The sequence below is a fragment of the Strix aluco genome, chromosome 3, assembly GCF_031877795.1.
Source record: "Strix aluco isolate bStrAlu1 chromosome 3, bStrAlu1.hap1, whole genome shotgun sequence".
NCBI lineage: Eukaryota > Metazoa > Chordata > Aves > Strigiformes > Strigidae > Strix > Strix aluco.
The window spans coordinates 115,802,788-115,828,713 of NC_133933.1; the positions used below are offsets into that span (position 1 = coordinate 115,802,788).

Below are 25,926 nucleotides of genomic sequence, written 5' to 3' on the forward strand. Positions count from 1 at the left end.
TTAAGAAGCATATGAGTTTATGTAGAATCCTGCCACACAATACTTTGACAGCAATTCAAAGTGACTGCATGAAGAAAATGGAATTGATACAATTTTTTTTTTAAAAAAGCAATGCATGTCAATTGAAGCACATAATCTGAACAGTTTTATTGTAGGAACACTCACTGCGCACACTCAAAAGAATGAACAAAAACATGGAAGGTGGAAGATGTACCATGAAAAGCCTGCAAGGACTAGTAATACGTCCTTTTTCATAATGTCATATCCTGTCTAGCCAGGACACTAATAGGAGTTAAATATTTTCAAAAACCCACCAACATGGGAAACTAAGAGGTAGAGGTTTAGGAAAAAACTCTTAAGTGATCTAGGGGAGAAAAGGAAAAGAAAAAAAAAAAGGCAGAGCAATATATTATTACGAAAAGCTCCAAAAACTGGGTGAAACAGCAATACTAAAAGCAGTCTAAGAATAACAGAAAGCAGATTATGATGTGGCAGCACACAAACTGATGTTCTAGAGCAGGACAAATTTCTCTGCGTTACTAAAAGTGTAGCTGGAATACTGTAATAATAATGATGACCATCGGTGAACCACCACAGGAAGACAGATAGGAGAATTTGAAGGGATTACAAAAAAAAAAATGCGTAATTTAGATGAGAAGATTTGCTAGCCATGGAAGAATATCAAGAAATTGGCTATTTTTTCTTAGGTCATTATTAAAGTGAAGCCATTAGCTCAAGTGGATTTAGTTATTAAGAAGTCCACATGTCAGGTTAACTATGAAAAGTTATCCAGATATTTTCATAAAATGCGTTCATTTAAGAGCAGACTTTTTAAAAGTATGCACTAAATTTGAGAAAGACACTTCTAGCACAAGATACTTACATTTAAGTTTAGCCCTTCGGTGACTACATGGAATTGTTACAAGTCAACAGTGAGTGGTTTATAAAATGTAATTTTATTTAATGTTACTTTGCTGTTACAGAGGGCATAACATTTTCACAAGGCTTTTTTGGGACTACAATCAATGATTAGCAACACACAATAGTGGTCCAAACTCTCTAAATAACAATCACTGGACAAACTTGACACCTTCTCACATGTGCACAAACCTGCATGGAAAAGTACTAAATTTTATACTTGGACATGTGAACTTCAATTGGTTTTCCCATTCCAGTGTATTAAGAAATGACATGCACTTTAGTCTGCCAAAAAGCACTGCCTGTACTCCGGCAGTAACATGCTGCTTCTAATACATCGTAAAGTGAATACCAGAACTACGAAGGCAGGAGTGTAAGTGAACTTTTATTGGGAAGGGATATCAACTTAAACAGCAGCAACTGAGGATTAAGAGAAGCCCCTGTTTTCGAACACACAAGCTTCTGTATTACATGATACAGGAAGCAACTCAATTTGTCATTTTCCAAACTTGAAATGCTCAACTTGATCTGGCCCAATACTTCCATATTCCTGCTGAAAAGAATACACAGTAGCATGTGAAAATCAATTATGGAAAGGAAACCCTGCAGAATAAGGAGGGAATGTGGAGAATTAAAAGCTATGTGGAACACTCTTTAGTTGCAATTAACTACATTTTCATATCTTACTGTAATACAAAACACAGTCAACTGGCAGGAACTGGTTCAGATTTGTTTTTAAATACCAGGTACACTTTAGTCCGCTACATAAGTGTTTGGAAGTTACTTATGTTTATATGAAATGAAGCTATTAATACTTTTCTACAGCAGTAACCGCACACCAGGAAGGCCAGGACAAACACAAATCAAGGAATGGAGTTTTCCCAAAGCTGCAGTGTGAAAAGACTATAAATTGATTTCCATACACATGGATGGGTTTTCTTTGCTATAGGAAATCCAAGTGGAGCTATAAGGAATGGAGACGTGTAAAAAGGTTTCTTGAGAAGGAAAGGGAGAATGACGCCCCACGTGCAGTTTAGTTCTCTGCACCTTCTGCAGCATCACATTCTTCTCCTGCACTGTCTGATGTCCATAACTAGAAAGAAAAGAAAAACAGTGTCAGCTTTCAGAAGTGCAGCTTTACTTCCAAAAAGGGACAACTATTGACTGTATAGAAATGATAATGAATTAGACTTAAGGATGTCTACAAAGTACCAGTGCACTCGAGCCGTACAACCCTGGCTCCCTGCTCAGAGAGAGGTAATTGGAGATCGCTCCCCATGCACGGGGCACAACCAGCTATGCACCCCAGGTCTAAGGGGCAGAGCAGACAGTGTTCTGAGCAGGTGCAGACTTTGTGCTTCATAGCAAGCTCTGTCATCGATCCTAGATCATTCAACAAGTCTGAATGGCAGCTTCATGAGTAACATCAGTTTCAAAAGCAGCAGTCTGAGTCCTGAAAGTGCAGATTACCATCGTGGTTACTGAAGCTAAGCATTTTATAGTGCTAATAAAAGACATTTCTACTGAAGGAGTATTGCAAAATAATAAATGTAGCTATAACTTTAAATGTAGTGAATATCCAGAGAGGATATTCCTGAAAAAATTGCCCTAGTTACATATTTTAATGGAACCTAGGCACTTTTCTTAAACGGCTAATCATTATAATATATACTCAAACATCAACTGATTTTATTCTAAATACATTGACATTCTGGATCTTTTCTTTTAAATGAAAATCAGGAAAATAAATAAAGCAAACTGCACTGGATGTACAATAGGAAAGATGTTTTGTTTCTGAGTTAGTTGTCAAAAAGTTTGAGTAAGAATCCCTGACAGACCACAGACTATTTTTTGACTCCTTGTCCTATCCTGTACGTTGAGTTAGCTGAATGCACCTTCTTCCCCTCCACTGAAAAGGCCAGCAAACAATGAAGAACATGAGCTATCCAAGCTGTTATTCTAGATTAGACAGCGTGAATTTGCTGACATAGACTTACACTACATTCAAACTAAGTTACGAAAAGGTATTGTAGCGTAAATAGCCCAAATCGGTGCTGTTTTGTGCTAGAGTGAAATAAGGGTTTTGTTTCATCACAAATTCAGACTAACTAAGCAAATACGGGTTACAGACCAGATAGCACACAAAAAGGCAACTTACTGTTAGGTTGTCTCTAAGCAACTGCATGATGAGAGTACTGTCTTTGTATGAGTCTTCATTCAGTGTATCAAGTTCTGCAATAGCCTCATCAAATGCCTAGAATAATTAAACCATCTTTAGTCCTTCTATTTACTGATCAGTAAACAACCAGACACTAAACCTATCAGTAAAGGTAGCTTAAAAAAAAAAAAGGCAACATTAGAAGTTAATGACCTGAATTGCTCTATCTGAAACAGAAGCATAACAAAGGCATAATAAAAGCTTGCTGCATTGCTGAAAATTTAAGTCACCATTGTAAATACAGCCTGCTTGTACCTCTTTAATCCCACTAAGAATATGAGCTTGGAAACCAGATACATTAAATAGGATAATTTCCTGCATAAACTCTAGGAAACAATCATTCATATTATTTTAAGCATAAACTCTCTTCTACTGTCCCTGCAGGCATACAGAAGAAAAAAGTAACTTACTGTCTTTGCCAGTGTGCAGGCAAGCTCAGGATTGTTGAGAATCTCATAATAAAATACAGAGAAGTTAAGAGCTAGACCCAAGCGAATTGGATGTGTTGGCTGCATCTCCTTCTTGCTGATATCAAACGCCTCCTGATAAGCTCCCTGTGAGTTTTCTATTGTTTCTGTTAAAAGAATGTGAAACATTAAGTTGTGGGTTGTTTTTTTGTTTTTTTTTTTAAGATATGACTATTTAAGTACTTCATTATAGGACACTGAACAGTCCTCTATTTAAGCCCGCTCTTAGCAAAACACTGCACTTACTTTAATCAAGGTAATGATTTTAAACCCATTTTAAGTATAGCTGCCACACTGACAAAACACAGGGAGCAAATTAAGCTACTACAGAGCAAAGGTATTCAAGAGACAGATAAACACAGAGGTCAGTAAATACAAGCATCCAAGATAACTATATTAGCTCAATGTCCTTTGATACTTTAGGTACAAAAAAGATTTGTGCGTTAGTTCTTCTACAGAACTCCTGTTTCATTCCTTGCACAGGATGGACATGCTCATGTGAGTTGGGTGCGCAGGGTAAAGACGGCTACTGTCCGTATGGCCCTACTTCTTCCTGAGGAAGTTTGGAAGGCATGTACTGAATGTTTCTGAAAAACTGAAAGTCTGCCTCCAAAAACTGGGTGTAGCCAGGTCAAGATAAAAAAAACAAGGTCGTGCCCGAAATAACTGGGAGAAATACCACAGAGAAAAGAGGTTACCAGGACAGAGTGAGTAGTACTTTAAGAGTGCTACATATAGTCTATTCCAGATTCTCTTCCAATAGACATCCAAAGGGCCGACAGCCACCCTAAACATGCCTACAGAATGGAAGGAGACTGCAGGAAAAGAAAGGCAACATTGTCAGAGCTCAGAATACAGCTCTCAGAGCTAATATCATAATGGTTCTAGAAAGTGCTGCAAAAAGAGTTTGGAAAGTAAAATCTGTTAAGTATTCAAGAGTCAAAACACAGACTTGGGTTTTTCAGTATTCACACTGTAATGAGCGCTAATGGACTATTAATTTGTTGACCATAGATGAAATAAGGCAAAAAACCTAGCAAATGCAGGAAATAAATTAGCTTACAAAGGCATAAAATATATTTGAAGTTGAGAAAATAATCAGATGCTTAGAGGTGGAACCTCAGAAAAGTTTCAAGTAAAACTAGAAGTTTGTGAGAAGTCAAGCACAAAATGTATGCACTGTGATACACATAAGCTGTAACTTCCCAGCAAAACACCAAGATCTGCTAATAAGGTTATCAGTCAGTCCCTCTTCTACAGTAAGCACCATATCAGCATGCACATCACTTTAAATTCAGGGTTTTTAGCCAAGATAAGATGGTATTTCTCTGCTCAGACAAGCCCACAGATCTGTAACTGTTGCTCGAGACAAAATATAAAGTAGATTATCTTTGTGAAAACCAAAGACAAGTTGACTCTGCTATACTTGGACCTGCTGTTGTCATTTGAATCAGGCAGAGTTAAGACTTTCTGAATGCAACTCGTTAATGCAGACTTGTACTCTATTTTGTATATTTTCATCTTTCAATTTAAATGCTCTTACAATACAAGGAGACTAACAAAGCCTTTATCTAAGTGACAATCAGCTCTGTCCTCCCACTTTGCAATTCAATCGGTTTAAACCAGCCAACACTGTCAGATGCCTTCCATGCCCAACCCAAAGGGACAGCCACTTCAGCCCTCTGCCCGCCCCAACAGTACATCTCCTTTCTGTGTCACAGCATCACTCCAGGACTAATTTTAGTTTGTTATGTAGAAATGTATCACTAGCTTATGCCATACCAAGAGTTTTTAACATCACAATAGTATCTGGGCGCCTTGCAAGACAGTTCTAATACTTAATTCAATACATCCTCTGAAGAGAGTTAAAATCCTCCCCAGAAGAGCTTCCTGAGGTACTTACAACCACCTAGGCACATGTTCTACATTCTCAGGATGCCCAATATCAAGTGACAGTACCAGCTGTGAAGTTTTCCAGGCCTCTTCTGCTGGATCCAAAAGGGCAAACTAAAGCTACAGGGACAGTATTATCCCCGTGAACATCAACCGTGCAGCTCTCACTTCTTTGGATAGTGTACTGACTGAATAATTTCGTTGCTTCTTTATAAAGAGGTGACTACAACGAAGTCTGCTTCACAATGAAATGGTTAAAACTTATAGATCAACAGGACTCCATCATGGAGTAAAAAATGCTGCAGAGATCGGTTTACTCTTCCTCACCAACTTTATTTTAGTAAAGAAATACAAACAAACAACATTAAATATATCTGTTATGCAGACCTTCACCTAAACTGTTTTCCAGAAGCCCTGAGTAAGCATTATGGAACAACTCTCCAGAATTTAGGGTAGCTGTCAGGAACACCAGATACAATTCCCTGGCATACTATCCTTAAGGTCTATTCAGAATTTTACTCTCCATCTGTATGAACACTGGAGATTTCCAACTGAGACGTAGTTGGTTCAACGCCGCTAACTCACGTGAATTCAGAGTAGGATACTGGCACTTGTACTTCATTTACTGTTCCCTTGCCCATGGCCCAACACTGAAGTTCATTAGCTATTAAAAAACCTGAAGACCACAAGGTACTCACGTTTTCTGTCATCACCACAGGCAACTTCAGCAAGGTATCGGAAGTAGTCTCCCTTCATCTTCAGGTAGAATACCTTGCTCTCTGGATTAGTTGCATTAGCTATTAAATATTTGTCCAACAGCTCCTGAAACAACCAACCAAAGAAGACATTGCCATATTACATACACTGTTGCAATTAAATTCAATCCATTTGTATTCTCTCCAGAAAGTTTGGACTCAAACATTTGCTACAAGGAAAAAAGGAGCTTTAAGGGCATCTTAGATGCACACTTATTTAAACTAACTGTGTAAAGGCACAAAGCTAGAAACTACATTAAGATGATCAGTCAGGCATCCAATCAGACTGCAGAAAAAGTAACCAGAAAAGGTTTACTGGCATATAGTTTCAGGACTCAGTTTAGTTTCAGGATATGCACTTCTCATTTCAAAAACATTGCGCAAATTAGTAAGCTTTTACTGGAAAAATGAAACACTACGCAAAAAGTTTCAAAGCTATCTATAAAAAAGAACTTATTCCCACTTCACAGGGAAAAAGTAAGAAAAACAACTCTGTGGTTTTTTTGTATAAGTTATGTTCATTAGACTTGTGATAAGGAATCTCTGGCCCACCTACCAGAAAGAGCCAAGGATTCGAACCTATCTCGTCGGTAGCCAGCCTCACCAAACCAAAGCAGCTCTTTGCAAGGCTGTAAAGCAACACCAGCTCCAGTGTAGCAGGGAGGCATCCTTCATGTCCACCCTGCTGCTCCCGGGAACGGGAAGAGCTATACAGTGCTCTCCAGCACAGCCTGAGCTGCCTTGCTCACAGCTCTCCTACCTGATAACTTGAGGGACAGGGAGTTTACAAGCCTCCAGCAAGAGGAGATAAGTCTCTCTCCAAGGCTGCAAGGCCTCCTAGCTCTTCCAAGATAGGAGTGAAGGAGAGATGAGGTACAGGATTTTCCCCCAGTAAAGGGGACACTTCAGAGAACTGACGAGGGGAGCAGCTTCTGGCTGACCTTCTTGTCCCCGAGCCTCAGCAATTTTACCCAACTCATTACCACAACCGATCCATGTTCTCTGGAGTTGACAAAAGATGAGAATAAGCTCCAACAGACTCAAAGAAACCCTACAATACTCAGAGCAACTTTACACAAAGAATTTAGGAGATAACGATCTGCATTCAGTTACTTGGAAAATAAACAGGTCATAAAAGCAGCAGAAAGTTTCCATAAAGTCTGCAAACTGTGGCTAGTTAAGTAAGATTTTTGTTGCAGGAACATGTATCCGAATTCATGAAGCAGCTACAAAGAAAACTTAAGGAACTGTAAGCTTTCAGGGCAAAAACTCTTAGCATTTTAATTGGCAACTGTAGCACTATCATCAAAAGGAGCTAATTTTAGTCACAAACCTATTCCCTATGCATACCACCATACCATTATTACTTCCTTTAATAGTCTACAGTAGCAGAGCAATCCAGCTGAAAGCATTGAGTCATTCCAAGTCCATTTGAGGTGTTGGCAATTATTTCAAACCAACACATATACTAAGGTGCTTCCAATTGCTTTTTTCACCCACACAGTGTGCTTATCATGGATGTAATATTGCACATAGCTTCACAGACAAGCTCCCTTCAGAGATCCCCCTACCAAGGGGGATTATGAAACAGTAAAGAGTTACAAGCTCTCTTAATACCACCCTAGAGAAAACAGTGGGAAGGTAAAATGATAATGAGCCTGACATACCCTTCCACTTACCAAATCAGAAACAAACATTTTTAGAACTTTCTGTGAGGCTAGAAAACCACTGTCAAAGACTAGACACTGGCTAGTATGGCATAGGGATAAGTGGGAAATTTATATAACAGTTTAACACAGTGAAGTATGCAAGCGTACTGGATCATACACCTCACTGGTATTAAGGAAAAAGCAGCAAAACCTTATGTATGTTTCAAAACAAGAGTTAAGACATAGTAGGCAGATGGATAAAACAACCCCATATTAATACCGTACTTTGCATGAGTCATTCCCGTATTAGAATGAGTTATTCCCACCCTACAGGCTTCTGCAATGAGGAAAAACTTCACATGTTTTCCTGATGCTTTTTTCCTATGAGAGGTGTCAATGCTACACAAACCAGTTTCAAAGTCTCAGAGATGACAATGCAGTAATCTCAAGTTTAACACAGAATTTTGATTTTACAAGAAACTGCCCAGAATGCTGAAAGTTGACACATAATACGCCTATGCTGAGAAAGGTTCCTTAAATCAGTCATGATCAAAGAGTAACTACCAGCCTCTAAAGGCCATCCTAAGGTTGGGACTGCATTAAGCAGCAGAGATGTGCACGTGCTCAGATTAGATGTGAAAAACTATGCCACAGTCTAAGGAACACTGACCAGGCAATCAGGAAAGATATGTTGTATGGGATTTTAATCCAGGTATTTGACAAAACTGTACCTTTGATTTTTCTTTTAAATGCTGAAGTAAAACTTTAAGACGTTACAACTACATCAACAAGGAAACAAACAGGTATTTTCTTTTATGCCTTCCAAAACTTAAAAGATTTATTGTAAACTTGGCACACAAAAACTACCTAGAGCATTAATGCCCACTTTTTTTTTTTTTCAGATGGGGTAGGCCACACACTTCTTCCAGGAGTACAAAAGGATTTTGCCACGGCCTCAGTCCTACCGCAAGCAAGTAGCGCGACAGCCTGTGTGTCAGTGCATCCCAAAAGTGCTGCCTCCACTATGCAGGTTTAAAAACCAGTGGTTCTGTGCAGATTTCTCAGATACTTGAAGAAAAAAGCCAATGCTGGGAGCAAACTGTAGTTTCTCAGACAGCAAAGAGTGGGTTATGTACACTGCCTTATTTCCTAGGCACTCCTCAGTTGGAGGAGCTGAGCTGCCTGGACAGCAGCTTCCCCTCCCAGTTCATCTCAATGGCCTCCTAATCCTTACCACAGCACATGGTAAGGGAGAGATTTGTGCCTCTATCAGCTAGGGTGGAACATTCTTGTCCTGGACTTTATGTATCAGGTTTTGGTTTTTTTAATAGCCTTAAATGGAACAAGATCTCATCTATGAATCATGTAGGATAGAACAGAATACAAAAAGACTTGGGAGTGAAGCTGATTATTTATCTATCCAGACGTTATCTTTCAAATCAATAATGTATTTGGTACACTTAGTGAGCCATCCATCTCAGGTCATCATCATTTCTTGGAAGGCCTCTTACCCTCCAGACAGAGTGTTGGCAGGGCAATGAGAACAGACAGCACAATAAGCTAAATGATTTACTTTACACTGTTGTGAGTCAGTAATAGTCAGGAAAACTCAAGATTTCCTACATCTGTTCTCTATCTTTCCCACTTGGGCTTTTCTACCTTTCCATCATGCAGCAGTCAGTCAGGAATCCTCATTTTAAACCATCAGTTAATAGTAAGTAAAATGAACACAGGCAGCCTGAGCTGCAGACCTCAGCCAACATCAACATTTATGATAAGTTTTACCTGAAGAGAGACAGGCACTGCCACAGGTAGGATTCTAGCAGCATATAACGGGGTTCAAGCTGCTTCAGCTATCCCTGGTTTCTAGCAAGGAATTCACAGAGGTGAGGGGTGGAATGTGGTGGGTTTGCATGGCAAGGTTTTGGTAGCTGGGGAGTTACTGGGGTGGCTTCTGTGAGAAGCTGCTAGAAGCTTCCCCCATGACTGACAGAGCCAACGCCAGCCGGTGCCAAGACAGACCCACTGCTGGCCAAGGCCGAGCCCATCAGCAACGGTGGTAGCGCCTCTGGGATAATGTACTTAATAAAGGGAAAAAACTGTGGGGGAGCAATGGCAGCAGAGTGAGGAGTGAGAATGTGAGAGAAACAACTCTGCAGACACCAAGGTCAGTGAAGGAGGAGTGGGAGGAGGTGCTCCAGCTGCCAGAGCAGAGATTCCCCTGCAGCCCGTGGTGCAGCCCATGGTGAGGCAGCTGTGCCCTGCACCCATGGAGGTTAACGGTGGAGCAGATCTCCACCTGCAGCCCAGGGAGGACCCCACGCTGGAGCAGGTGGATGCCCAAAGGAGGCTGTGACCCTGTGGGAAACCCATGCTGGAGGAGGCTCCTGACAGGACCTGTGGAGAGAGGACCCCCACTGGAGCAGGCTCCTGGCAGGACTTGTGACCCTGTGGGGGACCCAGACTGGAGCAGTCTGTTCCTGAAAGACTGCAGCCCATGGGAGGGACCCACGCTGGAGCAGGAGAGGAGTGTGAGGAGTCCTCCCCCTGAGGAGGAAGGAGCGTCAGAAACAACGAACGGTTGATGAATTGACCAGAACCCCCATCCCCTGCCCCCCTGCACTGCTGGAAGGGAGAAGGTAGAGAAAAGGGGAATTGAGAGATGTTACCATCATTAAGAACTGAGGCTGTTCTTATCACATGCCCACAACTTCTGAAGCACATCACCTTCTAAACCAAGAGCTGAACAACCAGCAATTACTTGCTCTACAACTTCAAACATGCCTCAGATGCTGCCATGAAAAGCCACATGATGTTGGAGCTGCTGGCCGCTGGCCTGCCCTGTTGGTGGGTGACTCTCAGAACCATGAGCAGTACGAAGATGCAGGAATCAACACTCTGTCCTCAGGCCAGACCCTTCATGCCCTGGTGTGGTTGCATTAAAATAGGTTTGTACTGTGACAGTTTGTGGTTGGTATCTGCTACTTCCCCCACACTGTTACATTATTCTCAAGTGGTGTGCTGGTCCTCCTGGTAGTGTGACAGGATTTCCCACCACACTTCTCATTAGTGTTCCTCATCCATCTCATTTTATTTCTACCTTCACAGTGTGCTAACACTCCCGCCGTCCTAATAGCACCTTATTCTCATATATGATATTCTCTTCCCCTCCCTGCAGAAGGCAGGCTTATTTATTTATCTATTAAAGAGATGCCAGCAACAAAGGGCTACCTGTCCATGGAACAGATCCGCAGCTACCTGAAGAAGCTGTGGGGAGCAGGCTAGGAGCCTGGCAGCAATCCACTTCTTCCCCCTTTAAAGCTGAAATTTTTTTTTTTTGTTTTACTCTCCATTGGAAGACTTATTCTTTTACATGCCAAGAGAATGTTACATTTCAATTGCCTTTTTGGATCCTTCTCCAGTTCTACTTTTGTTCTTTCCCAACTGAGTAACTGTCCTTTCTTAGTCTCTTTTCCCCTCTGCTTAAGCCGGAACAGGGGCTGAACATGTGGTTGTAGTATCAGACCATTGCAATTAACCTGAGCCAGAAATACTGAGTTTAATTCATCTGCTCTCATCACTTCCCCATTATTTCAGCTTTATGAAAAGCAAGCCCTGAAGGAATACGCCAGCCATATCTTCACTTGAAGCTCCCTGAAGACACAGCTCCTTCATAATTATGGGTTGAGTATGCACCCAGCCAGCCTCTCCTTACATACATCATGCACACATCCCCTGCAATTCATGTACCAGTCCCACTCCACATATGCTTTCTGTTACCTATTTTCAGGACAACCCCTTCTTTTAAAAGCTGATATCAAAACAGAATGTCCCAACTTCCCCCCATCTAAGCCTGTTTTAAAAGGCAAGCCTGACTGAGACATCAAGTTCAACCACAGTGATACTAAATACTTTCTGTACAATTTAACTATGTGATAGGTTCAAGTGGCAGAAAAACACCACCACTATCTGATCCATGCTGTTCTCCCTTCCCACATATTCAGCTATAAAGAATCTTGGCAGCAAAGATGAATTAAAAAAAATAATAATCTTGAATACCAAACTGACCTCTGAGCTGCCTTCAGCGCTATGCCATTTAGAATTCAGCTTCAATAGGAAAAGCAAATACATAAGTCTCTGCATATATTCCAATACCATTAGCTAACATTCTTCACACTTACCTCTTCAATACCAGAGGATGAACATGAACCAGGTGAGCTCCAGAGATTATCTACTGATCACAAGTAGTTTAAGGTCAATTTTCAAAGCAAGCTAAAGATATCATGTGCCTAGGTACCTAGGGAAGTTCTCAGTGTGGTAAACTGAAGTAACTCAAAATATTTACAATGACACCATCACTCAGATGTCAACACCTATGACATGTTTGGGTCACATCACCAGCACCAAGTTATTTAATGTTATGCTATTAAAAGACTGATCTACATTGCCATTTGCATTCCCTACCAACAGTTTATTGTTAGTTTTGCTCCATCATAAGGAAAAAACGACCATGTAAAAGCAACCATCATAAGTAGCAAGGCTCTCCAAAAGTCTTCTCCCATAAATATGAACTGGTTAAGTTGCTGCATGATCTTGAGCAAGGAGTGTGCCGATGTTCAAAATTGCTGGCACAGAGTTCTGTAAATAAAGTCTATATAAAGTTTGGTTTTCAAGTCAGACTGTTTCAGCAATATTCTTGAGCCTGAGGCCCATATATCTTACTTCAAGTTGTTTAAAACACCTTATTCCAACACCATCTTCATCTTTTGGGCATACCATTTTAAATGCTATTCTTTAAAAGCAAACACCGTAAGAGTTTGTGCGAAGTAATTTGTGTTTGTTTTACTCTTTTTTGATGCAAGAACAAATTAATAGCAATGCATGTAATATAAAAAAGTTTTATATTCCTCCTCACCCCATGATGAAAAAAGTTTAACAATATGAAAAAATGCAGAAAGACCAGCTTGAACTTCAAATCAACTGCCCAGGAGCTCTCTGCTGTCCAAGTGCTTGTCAGACTTGCCAGCAGAGGAGGTGCTACCATTCCACAGGGCACTGAGTTTCACAGGTCCTGCAGAGACTAGACTGAGTTTTATTGCTGTTTCCTAGGTGTTCCTTCCCTTCCTGAGCCAACAGTGAAGTTTCCTATTTTCTACTTTTAAGTGCTTTTGCATTTTGTTTTTTCTTTAAAGGAGTATTGAAGCTAGGCACCAGAACAGATGTTACATGGGTGACAGCAAGTAACTCTACTTAACATTGTACTTGCCTGTAACAGCATAGTCTTACTGGCCAAACCTCACAGAGCCAAATGGTCACATGTAAGTGAAGAAACTGTTTCGAAATAAATCTATTTTGAGACAGGGTTCCTTAAAATTAATGCACATGCACAGAGTGCATGTCAACACCACTTTTTCTTCAGCAAGTTAACTCACCACCCTGAACATGGATTCAACATCACAGTCCCATCTAGAAGATGAGCAGTGTGTATCCTAGTGTGCATAGGCACACTATGTGAAGTGTGTGACACCACATAAATTCAGCCAGAGCTGCAGCATGCAAAATACTTGGAAAAATTCTTCAGTCTCAAATATTTCTGAAGGTCCATCCAGCTCCAATATGAGAAAAACCACCTACAAGCAGCATAGAGGGAAATGATTTCTACCCTAACTGCAGTGAAAAAGTAAAGCTAAGAAGTTGGTGCGGCAGCTCATACCAATATATTCGCTTAATATAACTGTTAAATGCAAATTTAAACACATTAAACATTCCAAAGTGTTTGACAGCACAGATGACTGGTGTAGGCTCAGACCTTTCAGTAAGGCTTCTACTCACAAAGGCTGCCTGTTTTAATCGTCTAGTAAATTGGTATTAAGACTTCTTGACTACTTCAAGTATAATCAGTCATTCCAAAGTCCACAGTATGACTCACCCCAACCTAGGTGTGTTTTAACATTCAGCAGTTGTTTTCTTGACAGGAAAGGGAGAGTCCCCTGCTGTAACAGTAAGATCACTTTACTTTCAAAAGTGTAATTCAGCAGAAGAAGCGGATTCAAGCTCTGTGCATCAACTCCTTTTGGGAGAACATTAAATAGTTTTCATACAGACCTTTTAAGACCATCAGTATTTCAGTTTATATATTGAGGAAAATACGTGTACGCCTTTCCAATAACAGCATGGCCTTAAGATGACCTGACAAAGCACTGTCAAAAGCAGAGACAAACGTACCTTGCATGGAAATGGAGAGGGTGACCTAATTCGTCTTTTCCATTTGGTTCTGAGTCTTTGTCTACATAGTTTTAAAAACTGGCAGTCAATATTTAGGATTGGCCCTGAACGAAGTATCTGCAATCCCACTTAACAGATGCATTGGAAGCCTGTGCTGCAGCATGTCTGCCCACACTATTCCCACCTGGGGTTGAGATTAATTTAATCTAGAATTCATATTCACTGCTTACATTTCTCCTAAAACAAGAAGTTAGAAAGTGCTGTGGTCCCCAAAGAACTGTATAAGCCAGGAACTAGAAGTGTGTGGAAATGCAAGTTCTCCTTTCTATAGATTTTCATCAGACAGAACAAACAATCCCCTGAAAGTCAAAGAATTATTCAAATTTTTATGGAAGAGTCTAAAGTTTTCCAGTTTCTCCCTGCCAAATGTAGAAATGAGTCCTGAAAAAAAAAAAAAAAGTCATTCCCTTTTTCAATAATTACAAATTTTTGCTGAAGTAATGGCCATACAACACAGCCAAAAGCTTTCAGGAAAATTTTCTTAGTATCAGACAGATTTATCTCAAATTGATTCTAACATTCTTCCTTGATTGTATTTTCATATTTCTAATTCCTCAAAGTACTTCAAGTGTTATTCTCCTCTTAGTAAACATGCATTACTGACATCAAATTCTTCCCTTCAGAATCCTGACTATCTAAAAGTTTCTTCCAGCATCCTCCATCTGTGATCTTCCACAATATGATAGAATAAAAAAAAAGTCTAAATTTGCATTTAAAAACATTTCTATGCTCTGCAGCTACAGAAGCCCTGAAGGTATGATTAAATGATTGACTGAGATATATCTAGAGTAACAACACTCAAAATGAACAACAGCACGCAGGAGTTTTGTGAGTTTAAGGCACACTGCCCTTGTGCAAATATTTGATTTTTAAAGCCAGCCTTTCATGATAATAAACAAACTCTGGAGGGCCTAAAAGTTTTACTTGCTTCAGTTCTGCTCTCTCTTTAGGAGCCCTAGATCAGAGGCTTGTGATCACTGAAATTCAGAAAGATAATGAAACAGATGCACTTTCTTCCTATCGCTGGAAGCGCCTTTTGTCTTGTCCAACTTCACCCTGAAGGAAACCCAGTGGTGTATTATTTCTTTCAGTGTATTAGAAGTGTGCCAGTAATTTGTTATTCCCCAAATGAGACAACCAACAACAACTAAGTCTAACCTTTAAGTCACAAAAACTAGAAGCCAGTATTTCAGATAACCTTGTTGTAACAATTTCTCATAGCAAGTGAACCTTGGCTTTCTTGCTAAGGGCCGGCTACCTACTTCCATTTAAAACAAATTCCGCTTACAATAATTTTGCAAAATGTATTCAACTTCAGAACAGAACTTCCTGAAGAAGTTTAATCCAGGAAATATGAGGCTGACAGTCTGATAAGAGTGTATGTAGTACATTTAGAAAATTTATTATCAGAGCAAATGGAAAGTTTTCTGTTTCCAGAGCTTAACATGACTCCTATATCCAACTACTTCAGTGGATGGATTGTATAAATTAAAGGACAGAATAAAGGTTCCTAGAGAAAGGAATAAAACCTTTATCAATGTTGGAAACTGGTAAATCAAACCCTTGATTCCTTTAACAGATTAATAGAAAGGCACAAGCAGAATCATAGATAATTTAGGACTTTCTAGTCCATAGGTCTTTACATCTGATATCTGGCGGGTGCCCAGAACTGCAGGATATGAAACTTGGCACTTAAATTATTTTTATGGTCTCCTACGTCTAAGTGCCCAGTTCAGATGAACTGTTATTCAGATGTACATAGTGAACTGGCAAATTACAAGCTTGCAAGTCAGCTGTATACTCAGCTGGAGCATTCTGATGATGGGTCCAGCATCCTGGGAAGCAGAAAGGATGAGGAGGAACCTGTAAACATCAGGTCAATGAACTCTGTAGAGCTATACGGAATAAATGCCACAAACGCAGTGTTCAAGAACAGTCTTACTTACCTTACCTAGCTCATCTGTGATAAAATTAACTTCAAGTTTATGATCAAGTACGAAAGCACTTAAACACAAACAGCAAGTAACATCTGCAGGCACTAGGCCCATCATTCTCAAAGACCAAGAGCATAAAACTAAAAAAAGGGTAAGATCTACACAAATAAGAAAACACTGATTCATCAAGCACATACCTTCACCTACCAAACTTACAAAGAAAGTATATCCATGCACTTTTACCAGCCTTCCTCCCTGCCATTTTCCTCAATACCTTCCTCTGAAAATCATGTATCCCACATCAGTGAAAACAGAATACCCAGCTTCTGTGCCCACACAGAAATTGATACAACCTACTCTTTAATAATGTGCTAAATAAACAACCCCAATTTGTGCCATCATAAAGAAAGCAATTGCTAATAACCTTCAAGCTCGAGTGTGTTCTTTCCTCATCAAGTTCTGAATCTCTGATACATAGCCTTCTACATTTTACTTCAAAAGGCATCTATCATATTAGTATCTAAGGTAGTAGAAATGCCTCTGAAACAGCTGTCTAGCAGGTAAGCACGACAGTGATTTACAAAACCCGTTAACAGCTTCACTGCATTAGCATCCTATTTTTTTTTAAGGCCACCAACGCAGTACATTTCCTCCAGGAAATTTAGTAATTCTAGATCTACAAGCGGACTGAGTTCAAATATCCTCGACTACAACCAGGCTGGTTAATCTATAGCTTAACCTCAGTAAAAAATGGATTTGACACTGGAGACAGATGAAGCTTTGGCTGCCCCATTCTCAACAGCCAGTCACCTGCATTGGTATTACAATCTCCTATTTTCAATTACTCCATATCCTGCTTCTCACAGGATGTTAACATTCAGGACAGGCCCTTCAGAGCTGTTAGGAGCTAGGACTTTGCAGACATGCAGTTCTCCGGTGGTCATTTCTTAAACTTTTAAGAACAGACAAGCCATTGATCTTCAGGTTTTTCTACTTTCAACAGACATAAGTTAACCCTATTTTCAGCTTTACCTCAAGATGGAGATATCCATGTAAATCAAATCAGTGATCGAAACTCATCCCAGTAGCTTCTGAAAAAGGAAATGACACTGCACACACAAATAACATAATGGCCCAAGTTTTCAGAACTTCAGACAGAATACCTTGCTGGTGTTTATCTTGTGTCCTTCACTAGCTTGCTTGTATGTTTTTGGAAATTCAGTATCTAGTTGCAGGGGGAGGGGGCAGCAAGCAAGAACTGCGTGGGATGGAGGCCTCAGCTACAATCAGAATTCCTTGAACTATTTTTAGGTAGACTTTAACAATTTTCAGCCACTTCAAGAACCTTGGTACATTCTAGGCTTTGTTTCTGCAAGTGTCAGTCCTTTCTTAGAAATGGACTCAGTTTTCCTTGCTCAAAAGTGTAGTACTCCGAGAGATTCTAACGAAAGGCAAAAACTGATGTAAGATAAGGTACGACTATGAGTAAGTCAAGTTCAGATCATGAATTTAAATTTACATTTCAAGCATATTAAACTAGAAAAGATTCACACATTAAGTTCCACAATTCTTATCACAAATGTGTGGACATCTGCTAGAAGTTGTGCTAAGAACACAAATGAGAATCAACTCTCTCCCCACGTATTACCTTTCATCAAAAAGATGACTTATTCCAAATTAAAGCATTCATCTAACATTCACTCCACAATTCTGGATTTGCCAAGAAGTAACGTTCCCAACCTAAGGTCTGGCTTTGAGTTATGAAGTAGCTAGTCCTTGTAGTCAGTTACTTAAAAAGGATGAGTGAATAGCATTTGCTTTAATTTATAAAAGGTTAAAAAAGTAGTATTTGAAACACTGTCCCAACCACTATCAGGACAACTAATGCAAGTCCAAAAGCAGTATTAACCGAAGTGATTAGTATACCTGACTGTCAGAATAAAACCATACGCTGCATAGTTCCCAGTGTCAAAAGACTGTAATATCCTTTTACTCAGATGCTAGTTTCACCTCTACAACACTATGTATTTCTGTATAAACTATGACCATTCGCTGAAAATAGGAAAGCAGAGAAAAAGGATTCACAAGATGTGAACCTCTAGTAAATTGTTCATATAGCAACATCAAGCTGATACTTACCGAATCTGCCAAATTTCTGTACGTATAATAAAAACCAAGATTTCATTTTTCTGTAGGTCAAAAGTAACAGTAGGGAAAAAACAGGGCTATGGTCAAAGCTTATTCATCATCTGACATCAGGTATTTTAGTTGATAAGGAATCTATGTGCTGCTACAAGAAAATATCAACTTCATTTTCAATGAAACTATGAACGTCTCCTGTTGAAAAAAGCTGCTTTGAACATTACCTTCACGTATGGGGATTTTTGTTTTGTTTATAAGCGATTAATTTTAGAACCAGATCTACAAAACGGATAAAAATCAGAAGAGGACACAGATTTTTACCCGTTTGTATTAGCATTTATTGTTTCTTAATACGCAAAGCAGAAGTAGTAACAACATTGCAAACCCTGGGGAGGGAGGAAGGAAGGAAAGGGGAGCTGGCAAGAGCACCACGCTCATACATGCTTTCAACAATGAACACTGCAATCTCACAGAAGATCAAACATTTACAAGCATCATCTCAACCTTAAGACAGTAAAAATTGAAATAAGGTACACCTTACAGCACAAGACTATTTCATTGCAGGCACTGCCACAGGGTACAGAAAAGAACCAACAGCACAAGTAATGTTACTGTTGGTCCATTTTTAAAAGGTCACGGTGGCCTTGCTCATTTCAAGAAAAACTGGCTGACTTGGGCATGACAGTGCTATGTAAAACTGTTTACAGAGGACATCATAAAAATAGATGTTTGGAAACAACTGAAAAGACTTATATATGTAACTTCCCTATGGAAAAACTTAAAAGCATATTAAAATAAAATTTTAAGTTTCAGCTAGAGACATGAGGAGTAAGTAACCATCAGGATACAGTTGTTTCCAAGCCTTAAGGATTTTAGCCATTGCATCTTCATTGAGTTTTAAACTGTGGGCAAGTAGTTATCAAATCTCATCTCTATTACTCTATGAAGAGCTCCAACATCAGGACCTAGAAACTGAACATATGCAAAACACTAACAAATACACATGGAAAAATGCTCAAGTTGCAGGTAGAGAGTGAACTGCTTCTAAGCAACGGCTGGTGTCCTTCCTTCCTTTACACTAGTTCCCTCTAAAGAACGAAGGCGCTCGAATGAAACACAAGCGATCGCTATGCAAAGGGACTGAGGCTGAAAACCCAGCAGTGTGATCTGCTCCCCCAGAGAATTTCCAATTCTAAAGTTAATTTTTTTGAAAATCTGATGTCACTAAACAACAGGGTGTATATACAATAAAGCATTAGTCTCATATTGTACATTCTATCTTCAAAGTTCCACTTATTTCACTAATTACGTGAAAGTTGCTGCTGCACCCATCCCTTCTATGTTATCTATATCCCTGTCTTGAAATCACTCAGAGAATATAAACATGAACTTTGTGCTCAGAGAGTATATGAACAACATAGTTCAACTTTACCTTGAAAAAAAGTTACTTTATTCAGGGACAAGAGAGTTTCAAGAAGAGTTTCGACTATGATTCATAAGCGATGATTCAACATTAGTTCTCTATATTACCAAAGAATTAGTCAATCAATACAGGCACTTCAGTAAAACCTCCTAGTGTACCTTTCAAATAAAACATTTGTGAAAGTTGTTTGACAAATGTCATACCATTTCTTCATTGAAGAGCCACTCTCACCTGAAAGACCAGTCAAAAAATTAACAGTTAAGAAGGGTTTGGATCACATCTACTCCTACTTGCAAGACAGGCAGTTAAATTTCCTCAATGCTTGGCATGAGATGGAGTATCTTACTGTGACCACGGATGGTGGTTGTACATTAGTTAAATAATTAGTAAAAGTTTTATTTTTATTTATGTATCTATCTACATGTATGTATCTCAACATAATTTTGGATGTTTGCATTCTAGTGGTGATTAAAGTCCTTATCAAACCATGCCCTAAAACAATGCCTTACCTAATGGGCTTGAAGCATTCTTTACAGGAAAAAAAGGCATTGGCAGATTCAGAGTTGCTGTCTTTTTAATCAAAACTTAGCAGTATTTTGTAATGCTAGCACAAGTATTTCTAAATGAAGGTTTCTACAACAGCAGATATACTTCATTTTGAAAAGCTGTGCCAAACCAGTAATATAAAAAAAAGCCTTTTGAAAAAAAACTGTTAGTAGTATGACTAACAGCAGTCACACTCCGCCCAACACATCCACCCTTGCTAAATCCAAATACTCCAGATGACAAGCAACCTTTCCATACTACTTGCCAGCAGTTGTTTCAGTTTAGCTGCCTTCCTAGCATTAAAAAAGCATCTTTGAGATTCAACTTAAGAGATTTCAAAAAGCTGCAAGCAGTTACTATAGTATTAGTAAAGAAGAAATGATCACTCAAAGGAGAAGTCAAAACCACTGTGGCTCAGCTTTAGAAAAGCCATCCTTTGTAGTGCCTGCACATTGCAAGTTGCAACCTCTTGAGTGCTGACTCATGGATCACAGTAGTAGATGGAGGAGGAAAGGGAGAGAAGCAGAACAGAACGTAACTGCACATGGCCCTCAAAGGAAGAGTAAAAATCGGAAGGCTTGCAGTGGAGAACTGAGATCTCCTCCTATCAAAGGAAGGCACATCTTTGCCAGCAGGGCAGAACAGGAAAGGCATGCACAGCTGTAGGTTTCGGTCTTCACTACTTCCTGCTGCCTTCCAGGTGAGAAGGGAAGGAGACTTGTCAACCAGGCTATGGCTGAGAACAGGGAAAGACTAGAATGCAGGGAAAAATTCAGCGAGCACAGGGAGAGCTTGCTTTCCCTACATCAGAGGTTTGTGTTAGCACAGCTACCAGACTACCTGCTGTCCACCATTTGATGCAGCTGGAATAATTTCAGTATAGACACTGTGTGAAATGGCTCGCTACCTTTATCGTTCAGAGACGTTCAATGTCCCTATAGAAGCTTGTCAAGATGGCACAACAACCACTGTGGGATTTTATGCATAACCTTCTCTTAGGAACTAGATTTGGTAGAAGAACAGAGGGAGATTAAGTAGTCTGAAGAGTAAGCTTTATGGTGAGGTTCCAAGAAATTAGTTCTGAAGTGGGGCATTGAGTGGAAGAGATTGAGAAGTGACAACAGCACGAATACTGGCACCCTGTCACACGGATTCTAGTGAAACTCTTGTCACAGGAAACAAGAATCAGCGCCCTACAACAAGCCACATGATTTTCACAAAGGCAAAAGTTTTACAACTTCACTATGCCTGTAACTGTAGAAACAGCTTCTTTGGAAGACATGGACTCTTAAAATGTGTTAAGGAATTAACCGATTCATTAAGCTAATAAATTTCCAAATGATTTAGAAAAAAATCAAACCTAGATGGCAGCATGCAAGGAAGCATACAGGTATTTTCAGCACAATCCAAAGAAGCACTCCCTTGTATGCAAGCCAGAACACTTAATCAAGAAGCAAATTCCGTTACTTTCAAAACAGTCAGCTTTAAATTCAGGTCTCCTAAACCAATCTAGGATACATTTACCTCAAAATTGTTTATTTCCTTATAGACTTGCTTCTTCCTGTTCTCATGTTAGCAATACTAGACACCAAAAAAAAAAAAAAACCAACTAAGAGGAGCAAACAAACCACTGAAGATTACCTGCCACACAATTACTACTGCATCACACACATGCAGCTTCCTGCAGTCACAACTCCCTGGTCAGGTAGAATCAGGTCCAGCAGCTCCACACTGCTGACACACGTCTCTTCAGCTCCCACTACAGTGCAGTACAGTTTCGCTATTGATAGCATCTGGAATTCTGTTGCTTGTACAGAAATGTATTCCCGGGCTTTGATGCATGCTTGGGGTGTCACGACAGTCCTCACACCTTAGTTTTATATTATTACATAATTACTGCAAATTCATTTTAAAGATTCCCCTAAGAGGTCAGCCTGAACCTGACAAAGCCAATTTCTACTACATGTCTTTATTTTCCACCTTCAAAACAGATGTCTTGCTTTATAAAGCTGTATTTTATATCTTAAAAATCCTCAAAATGTCTCTTAAAGACCCTTTGAGAGTATTTTTCTTCACAAGAAGTAAATGAAATGCACATCCAGTTACTTTAAGTGCTTTTAACAGGTTATTAGCACTGATCTGAAGAAATAAAGGGGTCTCCTCATGTTCTTTTCAGCTTATTTTATGGGTAAGCTTACTAACCACAACACAAACAGGCATGAGGCTAAATTCTCTGCATTACTGCAATTACCTAGCACAACACTGCATATGGATCACTCCACCCAAAAACCTAGTCCAAATACACTCAGAATTGAGTGCGCATCTCAAATACCTCTACACATATGGGGCCCAGAGCATAGCTCAAATGATCTTCCTCCTCACAGTAACCCACATAATGGTTGCAGAAGTTACCGCACTGACTTCCCCCACCCCAGCATAATACTTTGCCTGATATTCCGCAGTCAAGTTCCCAGTCTTATTCCCCAACACAGCAGTACACATGAATACTGTATTTCTTTTTTTTTTTTTTTTAAGAGAATGAAGAAAACAGAAAGTCCCCACTCACCAGGACAGTGGTGCAGATGGACCTGAGCTCAGACTCCACCTTCTCCCGATAGTCCTTGATAAGCTGCATCTTCTTGTCACTGGTGTCTGTCTTCTGCTCAATGCTAGAGATGACCCTCCAGGCAGAGCGTCGCCCCCCCACTACGTTCTTGTAGGCCACTGAGAGCAGGTTGCGCTCCTCGTTGGACAGCTCGGCACCTTGCTCAGTTACTGCCTTCATGCAGGTGGCCATATCATCGTAGCGCTCAGCTTGCTCAGCTAGCTTGGCTTTCTGGATCAACTCGGTCTTATCCATGGTGGCTGGCAGTGGGGCAAGGGCAGTATAGTAGCAAAAGCAGGAGAAGCTGGGGATGTCACACTATCAACACGAGAATGCACCTCAAAACCTGCCAGAAAGAAGACAGTAACCATGACGCTAGAATAAAACACTACAGAACACGATCTTACACCACCCCTTGCAACCCACCAAAAACCAAGGATCACAGCAAGCCTCGCCTCCCCTTCCCCATCTCCAGGTGCTTCTCGTGGAGAGGCGGCCTGCAGCATCCAGCCCTTCCCCACAGGGCTAAGGGGACAGGCACTCGTCCCAAGGGTCCACCCCTTGGGAAACCACGACCTAGAAACCCAACTGGGGAAGGCACACTCGGGTGCTAGCCAAAGGACAGCAGTCTGAAGACCCAGCGCTGGAAATAGCTATTTTTCCACCAGACATACTTTCTGTCCTCACCCTGCTTTTCTTCCTTGCCTTATGTGAGCATATTAATACGCAGTCTAACAGGGACCTGGAGAATACCCAGTTACCACCAAGCATGGCAGGCCTTGCCCAAAGCCCTCCCGCCGTATGCCACAAGCTCTGCGGGTGAGAGCCGAAGAAAGGCGGACGCCAAAGCCGGGACAAGCGGGGAAAAATAAAGAATAAAACGAGCGAGCCGAGCTCGTCTCTGGGGAGGCACGGAAGGGGTTAAAACCCAACGGGCTGGCAGAGCGGGCCCGGGACCCGCCTCCCGCGGGCACCCGCACTCGGCGGGGCGAGCGAGGCCCGGGTTGCTCGGAGCGGCCGGGGCGGGGCGGCCCAGGGGCCAGGCCGGCAGCCCAAGCCGCTTCGCCTCCTGGTGGCGGGGCGCGGCGGGGCCCGGGCCTCCCCACCTCCTCCCGGCGGCCGCGGCGGGAGTGGCCGCAGCTCCGGCCCCGGGACGGCGGCCCGCGGCGCGGCGGGGGGCGCGGCGGCCCCGCACTGCCGGTGGGGGAGCGCCATGGCACGGCGGTGGGTGGGGTCTCGGCCCCGGCGAGGGCGGGGGCGGCCGCGTCCCCAGGGACGGCGGGGGGCGCGGGGACGGCGGGGACAGGGAGCGGCCGGCGCTGCCCCCGCGGCGGCAGGGCGGAAAGAGGAAGCCGGCGGCCCCGCCGGGTGCGAAATGGCGGCGCTGGCTGGCGGCGCCTCCCGCTCCCCGGGGCCGTCGAGCGCTCCACGCCGCGATCACAAAATGGAGGACGCAGCGGCGGCGGCAGACAGGAGGCGGCGGCGGCGGAGAGGGGCCCGCGCCCGCCGCCGGGACACGGCACCACGCTCACCTGAGTCCGCTGCGCTAGGCCGGGCCGCGGGCGCCACCCGATCGGCTGCCTCGCTCGGGGCTGTGGCGGAGAGAAAGAGCCGCTCCCGTCTCCGGCGAGAGCCAGCGCTAAAGGGCGTTGGCACAGGCAAGCCTACCCGCTGCTCAGCCCGCGCCCACGCGGCCAATCGCAGCCCGGCCTGCGAGCCTGGCTCCGCCCCCCCGCGCCCCGGCAGCCAATCCGAGCAGAGCGCGCCGCCGCGGGGGCGAGCGCAGGCAGGGCACAAGCTCGGTTGGCCCGTGGGCTGCGGCTGGGGCCACGGGGTTTCCTCCAATTAGATCCAGGGTGAGATGACGTCACTGTCGCCATGGTGATGCTGCTACAACCCCCCCTTCCCCTTCCCCTCCCCCGCCAGCCCCCCTCCCCCCTCCCCCGGCAGCCGGGGCCCGGCCGCGACACCGGGGCAGCGCGGGGCCGGGGCGGCACCGGCGGCGCGAGGGGACGAGGCGCGCGGCCCCGGGGGGGGAAGCGGCCGGGAGGTCCCGGGTGGGCGGTGCCCGTGGCGGGGCGGGGGCTCCGTGGCGGGGGGAGGGGGGCGAGGAGCGGCGGCCCCGCCGCGCGCCCCGGCGGCCTTTCGCCACTCGAAGGGGCTTCGGCCGCTCTTCCGCCCGCCGGTGGCTGTGCCCTCGGCCCGCCTCTCCCCTCAGCCGCCGGCGGGCGGGAGCTCCCGCAGGCGCGGGGCGGCGAGCTCGGCCCGGCCCGGCTGCCCCTGAGGCGGCTCGGGCGGGGCGGGGCGGGGCGGGCCGGCGGGAGGAGCGGGAATGGCCGGCGGGCGCCGCTGGGCTGTTCCGGAGCGGCCGTGCTGGGGCAAAGTCCGCCTTGCGCGGCGCGGCCTGCCGGGCCTGGGCCCTGTGCCCCTGCGCCCCGTGCCCCGGCCCGCCGCGGGGGCGCCGGGAATGGCTGCGGTTCTGCTCCTGACACGGGCCTTTTCCCAAGGGCAGGTTCTCCAAAGACATCTTGAGGGGAGGGTGCCTGCGCTCAGCCCCGGGGAGCGGGGTGGCAGGAAGGTGTTCCCGGAGAGTGCGTCCTGCCGAGGCCCCGCGCGGGCGAGGCAGGCCTTTCACATAAGCAACTATCAATAGATTCACTTCCCCCCCCCCCCCCCCCCCCCCCCGTTGATTTCACCTTAATTTTCAAGAGGTCAGTGATGTGATGGACACAGACTGGAATTTTAGGTGCATGCTATGATATATGAATAATAAAATGTTACCCGTCCGTGAATGGATAAACGTGAGGCACCTATTGCCGTATATACGTCCAAAACACAGGCTGAGGGGATGCATGATTTTGTCTGTGCTCACACTGTCTGAGTCTCAGAGGATGTGGTGAGGGCACAGTGGGTTTGTGCTGTTTGTCCCAGCAGTCAGCATACAAAATCCAGGCGTGGATCAAATACATCTGGTCTGGCAGGGCCCAGGCTAGTTCAGGTTCACAAATGTCTTTGTGCAGCACTGAGTGTCTGTGTGAAGTGATGAGATTTCTCACCTTTGGTTTCAGCATCACCAAATATAGTCATGCTG

At 43.0% G+C, this 25,926-nt stretch overlaps 1 protein-coding gene across 1 annotated transcript; it reads right to left on the reverse strand.

The window, feature by feature from the left end:
• YWHAQ (tyrosine 3-monooxygenase/tryptophan 5-monooxygenase activation protein theta) lies at positions 1-24,581 on the reverse strand. Its single transcript, XM_074820041.1, has 6 exons — positions 24,368-24,581; positions 22,797-23,181; positions 6,195-6,318; positions 3,547-3,710; positions 3,077-3,172; positions 1-2,011 (listed from the first exon to the last, which is right to left on the reverse strand). The coding sequence occupies exons 2-6, from the start codon at positions 23,088-23,090 to the stop codon at positions 1,952-1,954; spliced, it is 738 nt and encodes a 245-aa protein (XP_074676142.1). The 5' UTR covers positions 23,091-23,181; positions 24,368-24,581; the 3' UTR covers positions 1-1,951.
• Positions 24,582-25,926: the final 1,345 nt, after the last annotated feature.

Coding starts and splice junctions, on each gene's coding strand:
- YWHAQ (XM_074820041.1), bottom strand. CDS start 23,090: ATGGATAAGACCGAGTTGATCCAGAAAGCCAAGCTAGCTGAGCAAGCT. Junction 3,711..6,194: donor CTGTGGTGATGACAGAAAAC/GTGAGTACCTTG, acceptor TTCTTTTAACAG/AAACAATAGAAAACTCACAG. Junction 2,012..3,076: donor TGCTTAGAGACAACCTAACA/GTAAGTTGCCTT, acceptor TTTTCTTTCTAG/TTATGGACATCAGACAGTGC.